Source organism: Scyliorhinus torazame, chromosome 18 (assembly GCF_047496885.1).
Source record: "Scyliorhinus torazame isolate Kashiwa2021f chromosome 18, sScyTor2.1, whole genome shotgun sequence".
NCBI classification, from domain to species: Eukaryota; Metazoa; Chordata; class Chondrichthyes; order Carcharhiniformes; family Scyliorhinidae; genus Scyliorhinus; species Scyliorhinus torazame.
Window position 1 is genome coordinate 134,275,436 of NC_092724.1, and position 24,718 is coordinate 134,300,153.

At 46.9% G+C, this 24,718-nt stretch overlaps 1 protein-coding gene across 3 annotated transcripts in view; it reads right to left on the reverse strand.

Annotated features, from left to right (window-relative positions):
* The window catches only part of LOC140395523 (ras-related C3 botulinum toxin substrate 3), a 46,895-nt gene that overhangs the window by 11,246 nt on the left and 10,931 nt on the right, over nucleotides 1-24,718 (reverse strand). For all 3 annotated transcript variants that reach the window (XM_072483419.1, XM_072483420.1, XM_072483421.1), the window contains exons 2-5: nucleotides 8,926-8,997; nucleotides 8,724-8,841; nucleotides 5,091-5,153; nucleotides 4,216-4,375 (exon numbers count right to left, since the gene is read on the reverse strand). In XM_072483419.1, the coding sequence (XP_072339520.1) occupies nucleotides 4,216-4,375; nucleotides 5,091-5,153; nucleotides 8,724-8,841; nucleotides 8,926-8,997 (413 nt within the window). The remainder of the gene's footprint in view (nucleotides 1-4,215; nucleotides 4,376-5,090; nucleotides 5,154-8,723; nucleotides 8,842-8,925; nucleotides 8,998-24,718) is intronic.

Genomic DNA, 24,718 nt, shown 5'->3' on the forward strand with positions numbered 1-24,718 from the left:
AATCAAGTTTGCACTTTTTGGTAGTTCTTTAAAAATTATGTATATTTTTTTATTTTTCCAATTAAGGGATAATTTAGCATGGCCAATCCCACCTACCCTGCAAATCTTTGGGCTGTGGGCGTGAGACCCACAGGGAGAATGTGCAAACTCCACACGGACAGTGACCCGGGGCCAGGATCGAACCCAGATCCTCGGCAATGTGAGGCAGCAGTGCTAACCATTGCGCCACCCGAAATCAAAACAAATATAAACTCAAATTTATCTTCACAGTGAAAAGATAAATCTGGTTCAAAGGAAGAGATCGAGTGATGATTCAGAATCAAATAAATTTGATGCAAGGTCCCTAGATATCCAAAGAATTCCTTGATCAACTTATAGAAAAACAAGTGTCATTGCTGTTAGAAAGATGAAGGACAAACATTGTAAAGAGAAAAAAAATGACAGAGACTAAATTAGACATTTCATTCAGTGCAAACAGATTTTGGTATCTCTCCAAGATGGTGTCAAAATTAAGGCAAGGTTGTAGCTCAGGTCTCGGGAGACTTCATGATTTTTAGCATCAATTCTCTTACCCAATTGCCTCAACGCTGGTTGCTCAGGGAACAACTGGAAAGCTAGCCCTCATTTACTTTTTTGGGGGGGGAAAATATTTTGAGGCATTTATAATTTTAACACTTTTCAACAATACCATCCAACAGAACCCACAACGAAAATAACCATCATCCCCCCAAACACAAACCCCAACCAACATGGCTTAGAACGACACACCGCCAGCCCTTCCTGGCCCTCCCGCCATTGGTTTTCCTACCCTTATTCGTCACTTCCATGCCTACCCTACCCCCCCCTCAAAGGAGTTGATGAACAGCTGCCACCTCCGTGCAAACTCCTGTAACGAGCCCCTCAAAGCAAATTAAATTTTCTCAAGCCCGAGAAACCACGCCATGTCGCTAACCCAAACCTCCGACTTCAGGGGCTCCAAGTCCCTCCAGCCCAGTCAAGTCTGACTCCGAGCCACCAGGGAAGCAAAGGCCAAAACGTCAGCCTTTTTCACCCCCTGAGCTCCCGGATCTTCCGACACTCCAAAGATCGCAATCTCACAGACATTAAAGATCGCAATCTCTAGACTCGGTTCCACCCTCCCCTGCAGGACCTGACACTGCATCTGCAAATCCCTGCCAAAAGGCCTGCAAACATCGGACACGCCTAGAACATGTGTACATGATTCGCAGGACTTGCCCCACATCGCCCACACCTGTCCTCCGCCTCCTCGAAGAACCTGCTCATCTGAGCCACAGTCATATGAGCCCTGTGGACGACCTTGAATTGGATCAGGCTGAGCCTGGCACTCGACGAGGACACGTTAACTCTCCGCAGGACCTCCTCCGATAACCCAGCCTCCAACTCCACCCCACCCCCCTCCCGTCCCAGATGCTCTTCCCACTTTCTCTTCACCTCCCTATTGGGGCTCGCTCCCACTTCATCAGTTCCTTATAGCTGAGACCTTCCTCTCCCAAACCGCTGTTCTCGACATCACCTTATCCTGTAACCCCCTTTGCTGGAGGCCTGGAAAGCGCGAGACCTGCCTCCATACAAAATCCCTCACTTGCAGGTACTGGAACCGTACCCACCTGGCAACTCAAACTCCTCTCCAGCTCCTCCAAACTCCGAAAGCCCTTATCAAGAAAGAGATCCCCAAATCTCTCGACCCCTGCCCACTGTCATCTTGGAAACCCCCCTCCAGCCCTCCCCGGAGTGAACCGATGGTTATCGTATATCGGTGCCCTCACCGACGCCCCCTCCAAACCCCTGTGCTGCCGCCACTGTCCCCACACCCTCAGAGGTGATGTTAACAGTGCCCTCAAACTCATGCCCTTACAGGATGCTACCTCCACCCGCTCCCACACCAACCCCTCCCCCACTTCCTGACCATCGATATATTCGCCGCCCAGTAATAGTTAATAATGTCCGGAGGAGCCAGCACCCTCTCCCCACGCCCCAGCTCTAGCAGCACCTTCCTCACGCACGGGGTTTTATCGGCCCAAATCAATCCCGAAATTATTGCATTCATCTTCCTAAAAAAAGCCTTGGGGATAAAAATTGGGAGACACTGAAAAACAAACAGCAACCTCAGGAGGACCGTCATTTTCACAGTCTGTATCCTCCCCGCCAGAGACAGCGGAAGCACGTCCCACCTCCAGAAGTCCCCTTTATCTGCTCTACTAGCCTACCCAGATTCAATTTGTGGAGCTGACCCCATTCCCGTGCCACCTGGATACCCAGGTACCTAAAGCTCCCTCCCACAGCCTCCCTCCTTGTACGGCACCTTCCCCAATCTCTTCTCCTGCCCCCTTGCCCGGATCACAAAAACCTCACTTTTGCCCATATTCAATTTATACCCCAAAAACCGGCCGAATTCCTCTAGTACCCCCATAATCCCTCCAATTCCCCGCCCCCCCCCCCAAAAAAAGGTCTGATATATATAAGAGCAAATCGTCCGTATAGAGCGAGACCCTATCCTCCAACCTCCCCCCCGCCCCGCAATCCCCTGCCGGACCTACGAAGCTTGCAGCATCATTGCCAAAGGTTCTATGGCCAGGCAAACAGCAGTGGGGAGAGTGGACATCCGTGCCTCGTCCCCCAGTACAGCCTAAAATAATCCGACCTCAGCTGATTTGTGCATGTTTGCCACCAGTGCCTGGGGCAGCACGGTAGCATTGTGGATAGCACAATTGCTTCACAGCTCCAGGGTTTCAGGTTAGATTCCGGCTTAGGTCACTGTCTGTGCGGAGTCTGCACATCCACCCCGTGTGTGCGTGGGTTTCCTCCGGGTGCTCCGGTTTCCTCCCACAGTCCAAAGATGTGCAGGTTAGGTGGATTGGCCATGAAAAATTGCCCTTAGTGTCCAAAATTGCCCTTAGTGTTGGGTGAGGTTACTGGGGACAGGGTGGAGGTGTTGACCTTGTGTAGGGTGCTCTTTCCAGGAGCTGGTGCAGACTTGATGGGCCGAATGGCCTCCTTCTGCACTGTAAATTCTTTGTAAATAAAGCAACCAGACTCAGTCCACAAATCCCTGCCCAAACCCGAACCGTCCCAGGATCTATCATAAGTAGCCCCACTCCACCCGATCAAGGGCCTTCTCTGCGTCCATAGCCACCATCCCTCCACCTCGCGCTCCTCTGTAGGCATCATGACAACATTCAATAGCCCCCTAATATTGGTCGCCAGGTGCTGCCTCTCAACACACCCAGTCTGATCTTCCCCTATTACTCCTGGGACACAATCCTCGATCCGTGTGGCCAGGATCTGCCAGCAGTTTGGCATCCACATTCAATAAGGAGATTGGTCTATATGACCCGCAGTTTTCCGGGTCCTTGTCCCGCTTCAAAATGAGATCGACACCTGCGACAACGCCTGGGGGAGCACTCCCAACTCCTTTGCTTGCTAAAGGCCCTTACCAACAACGGTCCCAGCACCCCGAAAACATCTTTAAAAATTCCACCAGGTAACTGTCCGGTCCCGGGGCCTTACCTGATTGCATCGCTTCTAGCCCCTCTATTACCTCCCCAAGCCGAATTGGGGCCCCCAGGTCCTCTACCAGCTCCCCGTCCACCTTCAAGAACTCCAGCCCTCCCAAAATTCACCTCAACTCTCTTTTCCGGCTGAAGGTTCCGATTTATACAGCTTGCTTTAGAAATCTCGAACACTCCATTCATCCCGCCAGATTCAAGAACACCTTCCCCCTGTATCCCTCACTTCCCCGATCTCTCTCGCCCCTCCAGCTTCCTCAACAGATTCACCAGCATTCTGCTCCCTTTTTCCCCGTACTCATACATCACCCCTCTCACTCTCCTCAGCTATCCCACCGCCTTGCCCGTGGATAAGAGACCAAATTCCAATTGTTGCCTCTGGCGTTCCTTCAAAAGTCCGCTAGCCTTCATTTACATCAGATTGACAGGCTGGCTCAGTCATTCATTCCTCTGGCGATCTGTCAAGTCTGCATGTTGCAACAACCCATAGGTATCAAACAAATATATCCATTTGAAAGATGATTGCCCGATGCACCTGACCATGGCCTGGATGAAGCTGTATTTTTATATTATGTTTTGTTGCTAAATTTCCATCTTAATGTGACCAATAGATTTTCCTACTGTGTTCGGTAATTGGCAAAGTATCTTATCATGTCCCACAATTTACCCAGACCTTACCACCACTCACCTATTTCTCTCGCCATAGCCAACCCCTGGGGATAGGTAATGGGAGCCAGCTTTTTATCTCTTAGCCTTTCAATGGTGTCCTTATCATCCCGCAAATCCAGCTTTGTTCCGACCAGGATTATTGGCGTGTTTGGACAATGATGCCGCACCTCTGGATACCACTGCATGGAATAAAAATGACAAGACAATAGAATCAAATAATTGCTCTTCCATATCCAACTTCTTGTACAATCCACTCACTTCACTTATATTTTAAACTAAATGCAGTTACTTTAATGAAAAGCCAATGGTGCGTTTTGTATTCATTCCATTTGAGACTGCTTTGAGACATCTCAAATCTATTTCAGCTCCAGAGCTCAAATGGTCAAGACAGTGGTTCCAAAGTAAAAGGCATTTCTCTTAAAGGAAAAAAAGGTTATGGTGAGCAGGCAGATTAAGTGGAACCGAGTCCACAAAAAGATCAGCAATGATGTTATTGAATGGCGGAGCAGGCTCGAGGGGTCAGATGGCCTACGCCTGCTCCTAGTTCTATGTTCTATCAAGGGGAAGAAAATCTGCAAACCGATGCACTTGAGGGTAGTTTGTCTGCATACCATCTTGGCTGAGTTACAGTGGATAAGGATTCGTAAATACACTGTGAAATTATGAACAGTTTCTATACATGTGGGTGTCATACAAAACACTAATCCTACATCACTGCAAAAGTGAGACACATTGGAGATTAAAGCCTCTATTTATTTCCCTTGAACTAGACCTTTAAGCCCAGTGAACCAGGTATCCTGCTTATTTATGATCATACTTTTCAGACTGCTCAAGGTTCCATAGGGCGTATATACATGTGTAAACTTTGTTTTGAAACCTCAGTTGACACGTTACCTTTGCTCTGACGTTTTCAAAGGATGCTGGGCTCACGAGTGAAAAGCAGATCAAAAACACATCCTGTTAAAAAGGGAAAAAATGCAAAAAATAAAGATTGTTAATTTGTTCCATGAAAATAAGGATTCACGACCACTACTCTTGGGGAACATCATACTTCAAATTGGCATGGAGACTAACATGGTAAGATATGAAAACATTTAAGGTAATCAAACTTAATGAGACTATCCCCCCCGGTCTGAATGGAATGCACTGATGGATATTAAAAGAATTAGGGAAGAGATTTGATGTGCTATTCCGTATATATGAAAAGTTCATTAGGAATGGGAATAGTGCCAAAGAACTGGCACACATCAAATGTGATTCTCCAAAGTAACAATTCCAGGGAACCATAAATGAATTAGTTTATAAACAATAGGAACGATTATGGAATCCTAACTGAAAGATGTAACAGAAAAACATGTTGAAACTAAAAAACATAATGAGTAATTAACACAGATTCCAAAACCTGTGATCAAGTTTACTAAATAAATAACAGAAAGAGCAAATTGTAATATAATGGAATAATTGATTTCCAAAAAGCCTTTGATAAACTGCCGAATAAACCCATGACTAAGGTCAAAACACATGGAGTCAGGAGAAAAGTAGCAAATTGGCTACACAAGAAAACAGTGAAGGGATACAGATAGTTACTCAGATTAGCAAATTGTGTGAAGTAGTGTTTGATAAGAATCAATACTGGCACAATTGCAGTTCACTATTTACATGATCAATTTGGACTAGAATCAGAAATATATTTTCAAACTTTGTAGATGATTCCAATAATTGGTGTAGTTAATAAACAAATACAGGAAGACGTTAATAAACTTGCAGAACGGGCATGCAATTGGCAAATGTTTGAGGCAAGTGAATTTTTGTAGGGAAAATAAATTTCTAAGTGAGATAGAGGAACAAAGGAATCATGGATACCACTACATTAATCGGGGAAAGTAGTGACATAGGTTAATAAGAACAAAATGAAGAAGAAAAAAAGCAAACAAACCATTGGGGTTTGTTTCTCGAGGGGTAGAATTGAAATGCAAAGAAATTAAACTTGTGTAGAACTTTGATCAGACCACATTTGGATGTTTCCATCGTCAGGGAAGACCAAAGCTAGGGACCATAACCATTTGATACATCCAGCAACAGAGAATTCTGGACTTTAAAAAAAACCCAGTTTGTGGCTCAATGTGGAACTGGCTAACGCAAGGTGTAGTTGGGAATAGTTGAGGCAAGGAGCACTGATGAGTTTAAGGGGAAGCTGGCTAAGTACAAAGGACAAAGGAATATGCTGGTGGCGATAGATGAATAAAGACAGAAGGTTTGTGTGAAACATAAACATGAACCTGCTGGGTTGAATGGCCTGTTTCTGTGCTATAAGTACTTCATCATAGAATTTACAGTGCAGGAGGCCATTTGGACCATCGAGTCTGCACCGGCTCTTTGAAAGAGCACCCTACCCAAGCCCACACCTCCACCCTATTCCCTTAACCCAGCAACCCCACCCAACACAAGGGCAATTTTGGACACTAAGGGCAATTTAGCATGGCCAATCCAGCTAACCTGCACATCTTTGGGCTGTGGGAGGAAACCAGAGCACCCAGAGGAAACCCACGCACACACGGGGAGAACGTGCAGACTCCGCACAGACAGTGACCCAAGCCGGGAATCGTACCTGGGACCCTGGAGCTGTGAAGCAATTGTGCTAACCACCATGCTGCCCCCATTATAACCATTAAATGTGGCTATTTATAACATTCTTTTGAAATAAGTGATCATATTGAAATTTCATCAAGGCAATTAGTCTTTTACTTTGATGGGAAGATACCAAAGAACATTTTGTCAAATGTGAGATGGAGTTCCTTCATACTGAGCCTGACCAATAAAAACTCAAATTTTCATAAACAATGCAAAAAAATATATGAACAAAATTCTAAGGAAAAAAATCAATATGCAAACTGTTGTGACCTTCACTGAAACAAGTTAACAGAAAATACGTGCGTTGGAGACAAGAATATTACATGTCTGTCTACTATGTACTACAATGCAACCTGACAAACAACGGGGATCCTCCATTTCTGCGACTAAGTGTTGACGCCAACGGAGAATCCATTACTTAAAATTTGTTTTTGTTTTTTTTTTTAAAAAAAAAAAGAGTACCCAATTCATTTTTTCCAATTAAGGGGCAATCTAGCATGGCCAATCCACCTAACTTGCACACTTTCGGGTTGTGGGGGCGAAACCCACGCAAACACGGGGAGAATGTGGAAACTCCACACGGACAGTGACCCAGAGCCGGGATCGAACCTGGGATTCTCGGCCACCGTGCTGCCCTGGAGAATCCATTACTTTTACGACAGGATAATCGGCGCCGCACCTGCACCGACTCTGCTACCGGTGATGGGCTAGTACCAGTGCCGTGTGGAACACTATCGGTTACCATGAAAAACAGTGCTGGATTCGCCGTGTCCGTGATCAACACTCGCAGGGCTGACAAGTTGCAGCCACGCACAAACATACATTTCCCACACTCACTTGTTAAAGCCAAAAAGATGGGACAGTATATGTTGAATCGTCCATACAGCTGATGGGTCAGCTGGGGCCAGAGGGCAACCAGGGCATGCCAGGTTTAAAGCGGGCTGTCAGAGGCATTAGCATCTGCATGGCTGCCTTGCCGGCTGCGGTAATGGTGTTGCATACCATTCCACTCCGATCCCACAGCCCACCTCCCCATGGCTCTGGCTGAAGTGCCCCCCCCCCCCCCCCCCAGCGGCATGACTGTCGGCCAAGTATGGCGGTGTTGGACACTGTCCGTATGTCCTCTCTCTCAGCAGCCGCCATGCCAGTTTCACAATTTTAGAAAGCACAGTAGACCACGCCGTCGGGAACTCAGCCCATCAGAGATGGAGAATCTCAGGTGGGCCCCACTAATGATATGCAAACAGTGTTTAAAGTACACGCGGTGTGCATCGCATTGACGCCATTTGCAAAGTGACGGAGCATCGCAATTTGGCATCAAACCGGTGCCTGCTGCGATCTTGGCTTTGGAAGCTATTCTCCTCCCAATCGCAGCCCCGATTTCAGTGTCGGCTAATGGAGAATCCCGCCCCAGATTTCTGATGGGAGTCAAATCAGGTTTTAAAACCTGATGACAATAAATAGTGAGCACTGGTCAGTGCTGAGTGCTGGTTAATTAACCTGGGCACCACCAGAAAATGCCAATGGCTTTGGGCAGAAAAGCAGAGGTACTTTTGGTGGAAATACCACGGACAGTATGAAAGTCAAAGGAGGTGTGGAGGACATTGATAGGAGCTCCAACAATCACTCACAGATGATGATGACAACAGTTCCTCAAATCTTATTCTACATTATCATGCTTCAAAAATACTGGAACTCTGAATGGGACATCAGGCAAGGACAGGATGGAATTTATATAATGTCTGCTCAAAGTTTACCATAAAGGTTCAGAAAAGTAACAATTACTTAGATGAGATATGGGATGACTTGTAATGTCCAAGCAAAAAGAAAATAATTAAATCGCCAGGATAGGAAGGAAGAAAACTGCCAAGAGTAAAAGTAAAGAAGGTAACATACCGTCTGTGGATAAGAGAGGGGTCGGAGTCGGTCATAATCTTCCTGACCTGCTGTGTCCCAGAGTCCTAAATTTACTGGTTTCCCATCTACCATAACATTAGCTGAATAGTTGTCAAACCTACAAAATTAAAACATTTGAATTCAACAACCAAAAATATATAAATAGCTCAAAGAGTTTTGAAAAGGCTACAACAAAACTTACACAGTTGGGATGTACTCCCCAGGGAACGCATTGGTGGTGTAGCTGATGAGCAGGCATGTCTTACCTACAGCACTGTAAATGCAAATAAATTAGCATTAGCAACAATGTAAAGAACACTCTATAGCAGTCTAATTTTGTGCTAAATTGGTTACACCTCAAACACAAACTCTTGAGTACAACCAAGAAGCCTTCACATTTAGTAACCCATAAAATCCACTGAATATCATCCCTTTGCAAATATAGAGCACTGACATATAACTGCTCTTAATTCAAATTTGCAGCACTGAATTTCCATGGCTTAATGCAAGGCCTTGAACAATAGAAATAAAATAAAAACCAAAATACTGACTGAATTATTCAGTATATTCAGGTCTCCAGTTGGGTTACCATCGCCATTTCCCCTTCACCCACCAGCATCCCATCCCAAATCCAAATAAACGTTTTGGTGATGCACCAAAATCCAAAGAGCTTTGACAGATACATAAAGGATAAAATGGTGACTCGGGAGAGGGTAGGGCGTCTTAAAGATAAACAAGGTAATCTATGTGCAGATTCACAAGGGATGAGCGAGGTCCTAAATTAATATTTCTCATCAGTATTTACTGTTGAGAAAGGCCCAAATGTTAGGGAAATAAAAAAAAGTGATGTCTTGAGGAGTGTACATATTACAGAGAAGGAGGTGCTGAAGGTATTAAAGCGCATCAAGTTTGATAAATCCCCGGACCTGATGAAATGTATGCCAGGACGTTGTGGGAGGCTAGGGAGGAAATTGCTGACCCCATAGCGGAGATATTTGAATCATTAACAGCCACAGGAGAGGTGCCTGAAGATTAAAGGGTAGCCCTTGTTTAAGAAGGGCTGTAGGGATAAGCCTGGGAACTACAGACCGGTTAGCCATATTTCTGTAGTGGGTAAATTGTTAGAAGGTATTCGGAGGGACAGGATCTACAAGCATTTAGAAAGGCAAGGGCTATTTAGGGAAAGTCAGCATGGCTTTGTATGGGGAAAGTCATGTTTCATGAATTTGATCAGAGTTTTTTGAAGGGATAACCAAGAAGGTATACAAGGGCAGTGCAGTCAAATACATGGACTTTAGCAAGGCCTTTGACAAAGTACCGCATGGTAGGTTGTTGCAAAAGGTTAAATCTCACCGAATCCAGGGTGAGGTAGCCAATTGGATACAAAACTGGCTTGGTAACCAAAGCTAAAGGGTGGTTGTGGAGGATTGTTTTTCAAACTGGAGGCCTGTGACCAGAGGTGTGCCTCAGGGATCGGTGCTGGGTCCACATTTATTTGTTATAATATATTACATATATATATATATATATATATATATATATATATATATATATATTTAAAATAAATAAATTTAGAGTACCCAATTAATTTTTTCCAATTAAGGGGCAATTTAGTGTGGCCAATCCACCTACCCTGCACATCTTTTGGGTTGTGGGGGTGAAACCTACGCAAACATAGGGAGAATGTGCAAACTCCACATACACAGTGATCCAGAGCCGGGATCGAACCTGGGACCTCGGCGCCGTGAGGCAGCAAGGCTAACCCACTGTGCCACCGTGCTGCCCTCGTTATATATATTAATGATTTGGAGGAGAATGTAGGAGGCATGGTTAGCATGTTTGCAGATGACACCAAGATAGTGAAAAAGTTTTACAAGATTGCAACAGGATCTTGACCAATTGGGCCGATGAAGTTTAATTTGGATAAATGTGAGGTGATGCATTTTGGTAGACCAAATCAGGGTAGGACCTACTCAGTTAATGGTAGGGAGTTGGGGAGAGTTACAGAACAAAGCGATCTAGGGGTACAGGTTCATAGCTCAAAGAACAAAGAACAGTACAGCACAGGAACAGGCCCTTCGGCCCTCCAAGCCCGTGCCGACCATGCTGCCCGACTAAACTACAATCTTCTACACTTCCTGGGCCCGTATCCCTCTATTCATGTATTTGTCAAGATGCCCCTTAAATGTCTCTATCGTCCCTGCTCCCATCACCTCCTCCGGTAGCGAGTTCCAGGCACCCACTACCCTCGGTGTAAAAAAACTTGCCTCTTACATCTACTCTAAACCTTGCCCCTCGCACCTTAAACCTATGCCCCCTAGTAATTGACCCCTCTACCCTGGGGAAAAGCCTCTGACTATCCACTCTGTCTATGCCCCTCATAACTTTGTAGACCTCTATCAGGTCTCCCCTCAACCTCCTTCGTTCCAGTGAGAACAAACCGAGTTTATTCAACCGCTCCTCATAGCTAATGCCCTCCATACCAGGCAACATTCTGGTAAATCTCTTCTGCACCCTCTCTAAAGCCTCCACATCCTTCTGGTAGTGTGGCGACCAGAATTGAACACTATACTCCAAGCTCCTTGAAAGTGGAGTCGCAGGTGGATAGGGTGGTGAATAAGACATTCAGCATGCTAGGTTTTATTTGTCAGAATATTGAATACAGGAGTTGGGATGTCTTGTTGAAATTGTAGAAAAAGCTTGGCTTTATTACCCAGAGCATTACTTCCATAATTAACAGACATACAGAAATTCTGGCAGTGGTTTTGTGCAATATTGGAAGGGGTTAAACAAAGTCACGAGAGAATTGACAGGTTTCTCCTTCAATTCTCACACCCTGATATGCTGTTTGATTTGATGCAAAATCCTGTTCTTGTGGCTGTCCAGCTGATCTCAATTCCATGAATGCAGATCTATAATCTCAAGTTTGTGACTGGCACCTAACCCTTCTCTGACCAAATACAATTATACATAAGTGCTCAGTGAAGCTTGCAACCAGTAATTAGCTTCCTTTGGTTATAGCTTTTTCTAAACTGAGGATTCATCAGTAAACAAACTACACACAGCACTGCACAACATGTCTGGGAGCACCAGATTCTTCCAAATAAATAGTTTGTTTAAAGCCATTAAAAAAAAAGATCTTCACAGCGGCGTCTACCAGATGCGATTTACCAGATTAAATGTCACCTGCCCTGACCCAACACCCTTCAAAGCCAACAAAACTCTTTCTCCAAATCCATTTCAGTTGAAAACAACTTGATGTGCATGTGCCACACTACAGGAGATCAACTATTATTGATATGGATTTTCAGCCACAGTTTAAAGGGAAGTTAACTCTAGAAATTAACATTTAAACACACTATTAAAACAGAAAGTTTTAAAAAAATATATATCTTATTGAAATTTTTTTCTAAACAACATTTTTCCCTCTTATAAAACAAACGGAACGATAACAAAATAGAAATTTTTAACAATACACAAGTAACAAAACCCCATTATCTATTGACCTGTACTAAACTAACCCTCCCCCCCTCCCCCCTGGGTTGCTGCTGCTGGTCATCTGTCTTCCCTCTAACGTTCCCTTAGGTAGTCGGGAAATGGCTGCCACCGCCTGGTGAACCCTTGAGCCGATCCTCTCAGGGCAAACTTTATCTGCTCCAGTTTAATAAACCCCGCCATATCGTTTACCCAGGCCTCCAGTCCGGGGGGGTTTCGCCTCCTTCCACATAAGTAGGATCCTGCGCCGGGCTACTAGGGACGCAAAGGCCACAACATCGGCCTCTTTCACCTCCTGCACTTCCGCAACTCCAAATAGAGCTAACCCCCAGCTTGGTTTGACCCGGGCATTCACCACCTGCGAGATCACTCCCGTCACTCCCTGCCAATATCCTTCCAGTGCCGGGCACGCCCAAAACATATGTGCGTGGTTTGCCGGGCTCCCACCACACCTCCCACATCTGTTCTCCACTCCAAAGAACCTGCTCAATCTTGCCCCCGTTACGTGTGCTCTATGTAGCACCTTAAATTGAATCAGGCTAAGCCTGGCGCATGAGGAGGAGTTTACCCTGCTTAGGGCATCAGCCCACATACCCTCTTCTATCTCCTCCCCTAATTCTTCTTCCCACTTTCCCTTTAGTTCTCCCACCGACTCCTCCCCCTCTTCCCTCATCTCTCTGTAAATCTCTGACACCTTGCCCTCTCCGACCCACACCCCTGAAAGCACCCTGTCCTGTATCCCCTGTGTCGGGAGCAACGGAAATTCCCTCACCTGTTGTCTAGTAAACGCCCTCACCTGCATATACCTAAAGAAATTTCCCCGGGGTAACATACTTTTCCTCCAATGCTCCCAAGCTCGCAAAAGTCCCATCTATGAATAAATCTCCCACCTTCCTAATTCCACCTTCCTAATTCCCAACTGGTACCAGCACTGAAATCCTCCATCCATTCTTCCTGGGGCGAACCTATGGTTGTTCCTGATAGGGGACCCCACCAGGGCTCCCTGCACCCCTCTCTGTCACCTCCACTGTCCCCATATGTTCAGTGTTGCCGCCACCACCGGGTTCGTGGTATACGTTTTAGATGAGAGCGGTAGCGGTGCCGTCACCAGCGCCTCTAAACTCGTCCCTTTACAGGACTTTCTCTCCAGTCTTTTCCACGCCGCTCCCTCACCCTCCATCATCCATCTACGTATCATTGCCACATTGGCGGCCCAATAATAATCTCCCAAGTTCGGTAGTGCCAGTCCTCCTCTATCCCTACTACGCTGAAGGAACCCCCTCCTTACATTCGGAACTTTCCCTGCCCACACAAAGCTCGTGATGCTCCTATCTATTTTATTAAAAAAGGTCCTGGTGATTAATATAGGGAGACATTGAAATACAAATAAGAACCTCGGGAGGACCATCATCTTAATTGCTTGCACCCTGCCCGCCAGCGATAAAGGCTGCATGTCCCACCTCTTTAAGTCTTCCTCCATTTGTTCTACCAGCCGTGTCAAATTAAGTCTGTGCAAGGCTCCCCAGCTCCTAGCGATCGGAATCCCCAGGTATCGGAAGTTTCCCTCCACCTTCCTTAGCGGTAAGCCTTCTATCTCTCTACTCTGGTCCCCTGGATGTATCACAAATAATTCACTCTTCCCCATGTTTAGCCTATACCCAGAGAATTCCCCGAACCTCCTCAAAATTCGCATAACCTCTATCATCCCCCCCCGCTGGGTCCGACACGTATAACAATAGGTCGTCCGCGTATAACGAGACTCGATGTTCTTCTCCCCCTCTAAACACCCCTCTCCATTTCCTGGAGTCTCTCAACGCCATGGCCAGAGGTTCAATTGCCAACGCAAACAACAATGGAGACAGCGGGCATCCCTGTCTTGTTCCCCTATATAATCGGAAATACTCCGATCTATGTCGACCTGTAACTACGCTTGCCGTTGGTGCCCCATAAAGAAGTCTAACCCAGCTAATAAACCCGTTCCCAAACCCAAACCTCCTTAACACTTCCCATAAATACTCCCACTCCACACTATCAAATGCCTTCTCTGCGTCCATTGCCGCCACTATCTCTGCCTCCCCCTCCACTGAGGGCATCATTATCACCCCTAATAGTCGTTGCACGTTAACATTCAGTTGTCTCCCTTTTACGAACCCTGTCTGGTCTTCGTGCACCACCCCCGGGACACAGTCCTCTATCCTCGATGCCAGTACCTTTGCCAGCAACTTGGCGTCCACGTTCAATAGTGAAATAGGTCTATAGGACCCGCACTGCAACAGATCTTTGTCTCTCTTCAAAATTAGCGATATCGTCGCCTCCGACATCGTCGGGGGTAGAGTCCCCCCTTCCCTGGCCTCATTGAACGTCCTCGCCATCAACGGGGCCAAGTCCACATATTTTCTGTAGTATTCCACCGGGAACCCGTCCGGCCCCGGAGCCTTCCCTGCCTGCATGCCTCCCAGTCCCTTAATAACCTCGTCCACCTCAATCGGCGCCCCCAGGCCTGCCACCTCCTGCTCCTCCACTTTCGGGAACCTCAATTGGTCCAGGAACTGCCGCATCCCCTCCTCTCCCTCTGGGGGTTGAGACCTATACAGTTCCTCATAAAAGGTCTTAAACACCTCATTTATCTTTCCTGGCCTTCGCACAGTGTCTCCCCTTTCATCCCTAATTCCTCCTATCTCCCTCGCTGCTGCCCTCTTTCGCAGTTGGTGCGCCAACAGGCGACTAGCCTTTTCCCCATATTCGTACCTCCTCCCCTGTGCCTTCCTCCACAGTACCTCTTCCTTTCTGGTGGTCAGAAGGTCAAACTCGGTCTGGAGTCGTCTCCTCTCCCTGTACAGCTCCTCGTCCGGGGTCTCTGCAAATTCCCTGTCCACCCTTAAAATTTCCCCTAGTAATCTATCCCTTTCCTTGGCCTCTGTTTTCCTTTTGTGGGCCCCAATAGAGATCAGCTCTCCTCTGACCACCGCTTTTAGTGCTTCCCAGACCACTCCCACAGGGACCTCGCCGTCGTCATTGACCTCCAGGTATCTCTCAATACACCCCCTCACACTCCCTCATCCGCCATCAGTCCCACATCTAATCGCCAGAGTGTTCTCTGCTCCCTGTCCTCTCCTACTTCCAGGTCCACCCAATGTGGGGCATGATCCGAAACCGCTATGGCTGAGTATTCAGCTTCTTCCACCCTAGAGATCAACGACCTTCCTAAAACAAAAAAATCTATCCGGGAGTACACTTTATGGACATGCGAGAAGAAGGAATACTCCCTAGCCCTAGGTCTAAGAAATCGCCATGGATCCACTCCCCCCATTTGGTCCATAAACCCCTTAAGTACCTTGGCCGCTGCCGGCCTTCTTCCGGTCCTTGAGCTGGATCTATCTAGCCCAGGGTCCAGCACCGTATTGAAGTCCCCTCCTAAAATCAAATTTCCTGCCTCCAGGTCCGGTATACGCCCCAGCATCCGTCTCATGAATCCCGCATCGTCCCAATTTGGGGCATACACATTAACCAACACGACCTCCATTCCCTCCAGCCTACCACTCACCATTACATATCTACCTCCGCTATCTGCTACGATGTTCTTTGCTTCAAATGCTACCTGTTTCCCCACCAAAATGGCCACCCCTCTGTTCTTTGCGTCCAGTCCTGAGTGGAACACCTCTCCCACCCATCCTTTCCTTAGCCTAACTTGGTCTGCCACCTTTAGGTGCGTCTCTTGAGAGCATAGCCACGTCTGCCCTTCGTCCTTTCAAATGCGCGAGCGCTCGGGCCCTTTTTAATCGGTCCATTCAGGCCTCTCACGTTCCACGTGATCAGCCTCACTAGGGGGCTACCTGCCCCCCCCTCCCGTGTCGACTAGCCATTACCTTCTCTAGGCCAGTCCCATATCCCGCCTCCGCGCTCCCGCTCGCTCCCCCAGCGTCGCACACCGTCCCCGACCACCCACTCTTTAGCCATTCCCTTTTGGATTTTCGCAGCAGCAACCCAGTTGTCCGTTCCCCCCCCCCCCCCCCCGCTAGATCCCTATCTAGCTTGATTGCTCCCCCCATATCACTTCCGTAAGTCAGCTGACTTCAACTGACCCCGGCTACTCCTGCTCACTCCTCGACCCCCCCGGTGTGAGGGAACTCCCATCCGCCTTGCGCCTGTTTTCCCGCCTTATTCTTTCTGGCGCGGGAACATCCCTTTACCTGACCCGCCTCTTATGGCGCAGCTCCCTTTCCCCTCCCCTCCCCTTCCCCATTCTCCGACTATGTCCCGTCTTTCCCCCATCGCCGGCGCCCACATTTCCCCAGAGTCTCCCCCCTTCCCTGTTTACTTCTCGATTAACTTTCACCATAACATTAACAAAAAAAAATAACAATAACAATTCACTGCAGCATCAGACCCTCAGTTCCGGTCCAGTTTCTCTTCTTTAATAAAGGTCCATGCTTCCTCCACCGTCTCGAAGTAATAGTGTCTCTCCTGATACGTGACCCATATTCTTGCCGGCTGCAGCATCCCAAACGTCACCTTTTTGTGCAAAACCTCTTTGGCTCGGTTGAAGCTCGCCCTCCTTCTCGCCACCTCCGCACTCCAATCCTGGTATATCCTTATCAGCGCATTCTCCCATCTGCTACTCCGTACCTTTTTAGCCCATCTCAGGACCTCTTCTCTGTCCTTAAGGCGGTAGAATCGCACGATTATCGCCCTCGGTGGTTCTCCCGCTTTTGGTCTTCTCGCCGGGATCCGACCTGCCCACTCCACCTCCATGGGGCCCGCAGGGGCCTCAGCACCCATCAGTGAGCTCAGCATCTTACTTGCGTACGCTCCACAGTCCACTCCTTCCACACCCTCGGAGACCTAGTATCCTAAGGTTCTTCCTTCGCGCTCCATTTTCAAGGGCCTCGATCCTTTCAGCACACTTTTTATGAAGTGCCTCGTGCGTCTGAGTCTGAACCGCCAGGCCCAGGACCTCGTCCTCAATACCCGACACCTTCTGCTCCACCACGCGGAGCTCAGTCTCCTGGGTCTTTAAAGTCTCCTTAAGCCCCTCAATTGCCTGTAGCATCGGGGTCAGTAACTCCTTCTTCAGCAGGTCCACGCACCGTCTCACGACCTCGTCCTGCTCAGGCCCCCATGCCGCCTGCGATTTCTCCGCCGCCATTTTGTTTTCCTCTTCCTCTGACCTTATAGTCGAAGATTCTTCTGGCTGCAGCCGCCGCCGTTTTTTTCTTCCGTCGTTTGGGGGGGGGGGGGGGGGGGGGGGGGGACGGACTCCCTTCCCACACCGGGTTACTCGGCCGAAAAAATTCCCGTTGGGGCTCTTAAGAGCCCAAAGGTCCGTCGGAGCTGGAGCCGCCGAAACGTGCGGCTAGCTCATCCTCACCGCAATCGGAAACATTAAAACAGAAAGTTAATCTCACACATAAGCTCCAGGCTCTCACGCGTGGTCCTTCTGTAGTCCACATACTATCTACTCCGAGGGTTTCCAAATTTTGGCCTGAATCACATGGCAGTCCCCACGTGAACCCTGGCACTCCAGTGTAACAAACGTTTCTTAGCCAAATGATTCCATTCACCACTGTTTGAAAACCCTTTGACAAACATGATACCACCCTAATTATGGGAGCATGGTTTAGAGAGTGGTAAATGCATGTCTCCCATCATTTATTTCTTTTGAGGAGAATGGAGTCAAAGATTTCCCCAAGGTTGTACAGGCCAAATCACAAAAGGATGCTATAACCCAGATCTCTGATGACTGATGCTCATTTACTTCATCGTTAGAAGACACAAGAAAAAAAAACTTCTGAACCCCTACCATCATTATTCTTGGGCGGGTTACTGAAGCCACTTTAAATGGACCTTTTATCTTGGGGTCAGTGGCACAGGTGTTGAAATGCTGGTTTCTGGTCAGCCAGTACCATTCCAAACATAAAGCTGCAGAATTGACTAAATTCAGCTTCCAGGAAGGCGTAGAGTCTGTTCAAAATTAACAGCATAAAAACTGGCTCTTGGAAGAGACCAGTATGAAAGACACAGAAGCTATGTGCAGAAAGTGCTTTGGTCATCTTGTTCTTTGGTTTCCAACGAAAGGAAGGGAAACCCGACACCGTTGTTCATTACCTTCAACTATTTCTCTCTCCACAAATGCTGCAAGATCTCCTGAGTTTTTGCAGCTTTTTCTGTTCTTACTAATGTTCATGGCTGTTCATTCACCTTTAAAATTAGCATTAGTGGAATGTTCCTACACCACAGATTTTGTGGAGCCAACTGCAAACCAAATGTGATATTAGTGGGTTGCTAGTTACTAAAACTAGGTTGGGGTGTGGTGGTCTAGGATGCATAATTTCACAAGACATGGTAATGTTTGTTACTTTTGAAATGTGGCGTGGTTGTGTAAAATCAGCACTTTGGGAAGCAGTGACAATAATACTCCATTGATGTCAATATAAAACAGATCATTTGTAAAACAGCAGACAGATGTGTGACAGAGAAACAGAGAGAGAGAGACTGAATAAAAAATACAACTATTATAGCTACCACTGTGGTTAAATGCACAAGAGGCATTCAAACTGGGAAGTTTGAACTTGATTAGTTTCTATATATAAAAACATGCATACAGTTTTTAACTGCTGTCCCAGATAGATAATATCCAAATACAATGGAAGTTTGTAGAAAGATAGGATCCCCAATAGCTGAATAACCTGCCATTAGCAGGATGAGGTGCAGTACCAGTGTAGTTCTACCAGTACAAGTCAAACCCTTCAGCACAGAAGGATGTAAAGTGCAAAAAAAAGATACTTCAAAAGATTTTTCCAGGAAATACAGATATAATGGGTGTGATTTAACAGCATTATATATTTTTTAAAATGTATTCAAAGTTTTAACATTTCAGCACATAGTACAAAATAAAACCAACAAAAAACCTCAAACACCCCCCCCCCCCCCCCCCGCCACAAGCAGCTGCCAGTAACCAGCCCCTTGAAATGTAGTATAAATTAACCCCATCTCTTATGGAATCCCCACTCGCCCCCTCAGGGCAAATTTCACTTTTTCCAAATGCAAGAACTCCATTAAATTCCCAGCCACACTGAGGCACAGGGTGGAAAGCAGACCTCCATTCCAACAGGAACCCTCCTGCGAGCGATCAACGAGGTGAAGGCTCCCATCTGTAACTGGCAAGTCCGACACCCCGAATATGGTCCCCATGGGACTGGGCTCCAAATCCATGCACATGATCACCGACATGATGCTGAAGAACGACCTCCAAAATTTCTCCAACTTCGGGCAGGACCAGAACATAGGTATGTGATTAGCTGGGCCCCTCCTCACCGCTCACAAATATCCTCCACTCCCTCATACAACCGGCTCATCCTCGACTTCATCAAAGGTCATTGCACGACCTTTAGCTGTATCAATCCCAGCCTCGCGAACAAGGTTGAGGCATTCACCCTCCCGCAGCACCTCACACCACAGCCCCTCCTCCATCGCCAGTCTCAACTCTTCCTCCCACTTGGCCGTAACACCCTCAAGAGGCACCATATCCTGCCCCCAAATCCTCCCATAGATCACAGAGAGGACCTCGCCCCAACCCCCCTTCCTAACCGCACCCCCTCCAACAACAAGGAGGGCGATGCCACTGGAAAAGTCAGAAAAACCTTTTCGCGAAATCCCACAACTATGTGTACCTGAAAGCCTCCCCCTGTGGGATCCCCAACTTAGAAATCAAACTTCCAAGTTTGATTTTGAGCGTGTTTGGCAGAGTGCTTCGCGACAGTCGCGTTGGTGAGATTGCGGTCCGTATTTAACGGCAGTTTATGCTGGAAATGAGCTCCCACAAGCCTTTCATCATTACTGACTGTTGCGTGTCTGATTCACCAGACTCACGCCTCAGCGCTAACAAGAGGGAGTTGCTTTTAAATGCTCCCTCATCACTCACTCCCAGTCAACACACAAACAAGGCAGCGCACAGACCTCCTCCTCTTTTTGGGGACGCTTAACCTGGCCAGGCGTTTCAACACGTATGTGAGACAGGGCACCCTGTTCCCCTGAGGGGTCAGAGGACCAGCAGCAATGTCATCAACATCACCTGGGAGGCAGTGGCTGTCAGTGTGTGCAACATGACCAGGAGAACCATCGTAAAATGGAATAAGTTGACCAACAATCTCCAAGCTGCAAGGGTAAGTTACCACCTCTCTCCTGGCATCAGTTCCACCTGCCACCCCCGACCCATCAAGGATGTAGCTCAGAATGCCCTCTCTTTGTCCCTGCAGAATAAGATAGCCCATAATAAGCGGGAAAGAGACCACCATCAAGACGTCACAGCTATCACCCCAACCTTCCACCAGGACAGAGGCACACACCTTGGTGAGCAGCATTAGTGGACAGGCCTCTGGGACACAATCTGGTGAGACCACACAGTTGCTGATGCACATCAGGTGGAGGCATGGACATCTATGGGAGTCAGCAGTCGGAGGTCTGCGGGATCCCAGGACTTAGCTAGGTCCCAGTCCGATGTCACACCTCTGGACAAGGTTCTCGGAGAGGTGATGCAGATGATAGGCCATGGCTGTGGCATTCAGGACGGGATGACAGCGACATTCCAGTGAGCACATATCTGATTGGAGGTGTTCTGAAGGCTACGGACGCAGGAGTTGATGCCGACAATGCTTGGCACTGAGAGTGTCGACCGCAGTAGAAAACCTGAAGCACGACATCTGTGTCTTGAATGGTGATGCCCAAGGCTTGGTTCAGTCTGTGACGACCATGGCTGAGGGCCTCAACATCATGTCCCAGTCGATGAGGGACATGACCCAGATGCTGGTGGACAATGCCGAAGCACTGCAGAGCATGGCCCAGTAACGGAGGAGTATCGCTGAGGGCGTTGACACCATGGTGCAGACAATGGGGAGCCACCAGGACTGGCAGAGCTAGAAGTCTCAAGTCTCTGGAGTTTACTCGAGCTGCTCCTCCGTTCCATGGAGACCCCCAGGGCCTTACAGGAACCGTCATGGAGGAGGAAGCACTGGAGGCCAACCCAGGGCTTGCACCAAGGAAACAACAGCTGTTACCAGTTCTTCCTACCACCCCCCCACCCCACCCCTCCCAAGACTGGCACATCAAGGGTAGAAGAGGGTGGGATGGCGATGCCAATGACACCAGTTTGGGCAGCACAGTAGCATTGTGGATAGCACAATTGCTTCACAGCTCCAGGGTCCCAGGTTCGATTCCGGCTTGGGTCACTGTCTGTGCGGAGTCTGCACGTTCTCCCAGTGTGTGGGTGGGTTTCCTCCGGGTGCTCCGGTTTCCTCCCACAGTCCAAAGATGTGCAGGTTAGGTGGATTGGCCATGATAAATTGCCCTTAGTGTCTAAAATTGCACTTAGTGTTGGGTGGGGTTACTGGGTTATGGGGATAGGGTGGAGGTGTTGACCTTGGGTAGGGTGCAGACTCGATGGGCCGAATGGCCTCCATCTGCACTGTAAATTCTATGAAGTATGTCAGCTGGGGCCCCCCAGGTTCCAGGCCCTCCAGAGGGCATCCGCTGTGCACAGGGCGCAGAAAGCAGCAGGCTGCCTCCACCTATGATGTGCATCCTGGGGACACACCTAGATGTAACAGTAGACCACGAAAGATCAAAAGTGTGAACCACTAATTGGGCCCTATGCCCAATCTGTTGCTAGGGGGAATGGAAATGTCATATGTTCATAATTAAAACATGTCACCCATGGTAACCCCCGACATGGAACCTTCAGCCCTCTGACCAAGCCCACCCCACAGCATTTGGCCAACAGCTCTGGTGCCCTTGAACTGCATGTGGTAAAATGGAAATGGCTACTCACCTCCTCAGTTCCCTGAGCAGCCATTGCACCAGCTTCACGTTTTTAAAAAGGTGTACTAAAAAAACACCCGCGTGATTTCCCACTGGGGGGCTAGTTATTTCCTGGGAATGATGAGATGGAAATGAATGCAAAGGAGGGTCAAGATATGTTCGCCATATGTGGGCATGATCCAGAACTCAGGCCAGTTAGTAGCAAACTGGTTCGCGCCCAGCGTGAATCTCGATTTTGGCCTCTCCTGCTATTTAACCGGTGTGCCCAGTTTCACCAACGAGGTGGTTAAATTGCACTTAATATTTCCCAATGGGAAAGAAAAATGCTTTCTTTAAATCTGTTGTCTGCATAACCTGTCAATGGATCATTAATTTAAAAAAGCAGAAAACACTCCTGACGGAGCACCCACAAGAGAAGTGACAAATCAGGCATAAACCTTCACCAGAACTTGAATAATTATCCCTTGGTAACGAAACATTAGTTTGAGCGATTCAATTTTTAAAATACTGATTCAAATGTGTGGGCTGGGTGGCTATTTGTTAGCATAGAATTTAGTGATGTTCAAAAAATTGAACCACATATTTTGCCACTGGACAGATTAGAACTGTTGGATGTTTATATTTAATTTTAACAGGAGAAAATGTTTACTGGTTATCGTGGTAGAGAAGTGGTGAAATACTGACCCGATTTCCTCTACATCACGTCAGGTAGATATATATATGTATATATTATATTACTTTTTTCAAATCAACCTATTTATTGCATTCTGTACCAAACCGAACACCTGCTCAGCTGCAGGCAGTGATTATGTTCTTTAAAATAAATGTTTTATTAAAGTTTTTCCAATGAGTGTTTTTACATAACAAAAATAGAAATACAGATAGTAATAAAAAACAAAACATAGCCCAAAGCTTACAATGAAACTACTTACAAAATATAATTGAATTTTTTTTTTTTTTTAAACAGAACAAGGTGGGTTTTGTCTCCATGCCCAACTCACATTATATCAACAGTACCGCCCCCCCCCCCCCCTCCCCCTCAGGATGCTGCTGCTGCTGACACTTACTGCTCCCCTAGAAAGTCAAGGAAAGGTTGCCACCGCCGGGAGAATCCCATCAAGGACCCTCTCAAGGCAAACTTTATTCGCTCCAGGCTGAGGAACCCAGCCATGTCGCTGCAGGCAGTGATTATTGACTTATGCTTACGCCTCCCCAACAGCAAGGGCAGCAGAGAGGAAAATATAACACTGGCACAAATCTTCTTCCTACTTTAAAAAACGTATGTTAAAATGTAAACTGGTACATGTGCACACTTTCTAGATAAAATAGTATTAATCAACATAAACTAAAGATGTGCAGGTTTGGGGTATTGGCCGTGCTAAAATTCCTGGTGAAGTGTCCAAAGGTGGGGCAGGGATGGAGCAAGGGAGTGGGCCAGGGTAGGGTGCTCTTTCGGAGGGTCAGTGCAGACTCAATGGGCTGAATGGCCTCCTTCTACATGGTAGGGATTCTATGATTCTATAAACAAGACTTGAAATTTAAATTGGGTTGCTTATTTGTTTCTACCATCATCACAACCAAAATTACCAGAGTAACTTGCATGTAAATGAAAATGTTTTCCCTCAATACGGTGTGTTTATTTAACAAAAATATCATTTGACATTCCATTAACCCATCTGGATTCTTGCCCTATTTGTCTGGGTGTCTCCTTTCATTTCTGTTAGCTTGACCCTGCTCTTAACTGTGCTGTGTCAAATCTGAACTCTACTTCTGGGACTGTGACATTAATTTGTTTCAGTCAAAGACCCCGATTCACTTTCTTCACTACCAGGAAACTTCCAGTTTCTTTTTGGCTTTCACTTTCTTTCTGGCTTTCACTTTGAGCTGTAGAAGGAATTTTGATTATCGGAGGGTTCTCCTGATCTCCTTTTATTATATTTCCTCTTTCAAGCAAATGATCTATGTGACACTCACTAATCTTCACTGGAAATATGAAAGCACCTAGTCTGTACAATTCCAATCACATACTTCTTCCCATCACTTCAGTAGGAGATAGTGAACTTTCTAGTTACATGCCTGGCATGTTTATCTTTTTCTCTTACACGTCAGGCTTAAGTAAACTAAAACTCATCCAAGGAGCCTGTTTAAACACTAACTCGTAAGGTGAGCAACGCCTGCAAGAGAACAGAAAACTGTATCAAAGAGAAACATGAAAATTAATGCCCAGATACAAATATTTTTGCAAAGACCTTAAATCTATGCACTTTTTTCTGCAGTGCCATTCGATGTTGAGTGATACGTGGTATTAGTATGATGACTTCATTTTTACTCCCAATATTTTTCTACTGATGTAAACTCGGAATCATTATCTGACACCAACACCTCTGGCAATCCATAAATAGCAAACCATCTTCTTAAAACCTCATTGGTCACAGTAGTGGACATAGCTATAGCAAGTGGATAAATGCTAGTCTATAGACCAAAACAAGGTACGTTTTCCCTCAAGAGAACATGTCCTCAATCCTGCAGTATTCTCATTTTTGACCATGGAATGAAAGGAACCTTGGTTGGATCATTTCTCATTGAGACACCCGTCACAACCTTTCAACAACACATTAATATCTCCAAATCTTCCCTTGGGTACTGAAAGCAGCTCTTGCTTTCATATGGACTATCCCTCTGTACAT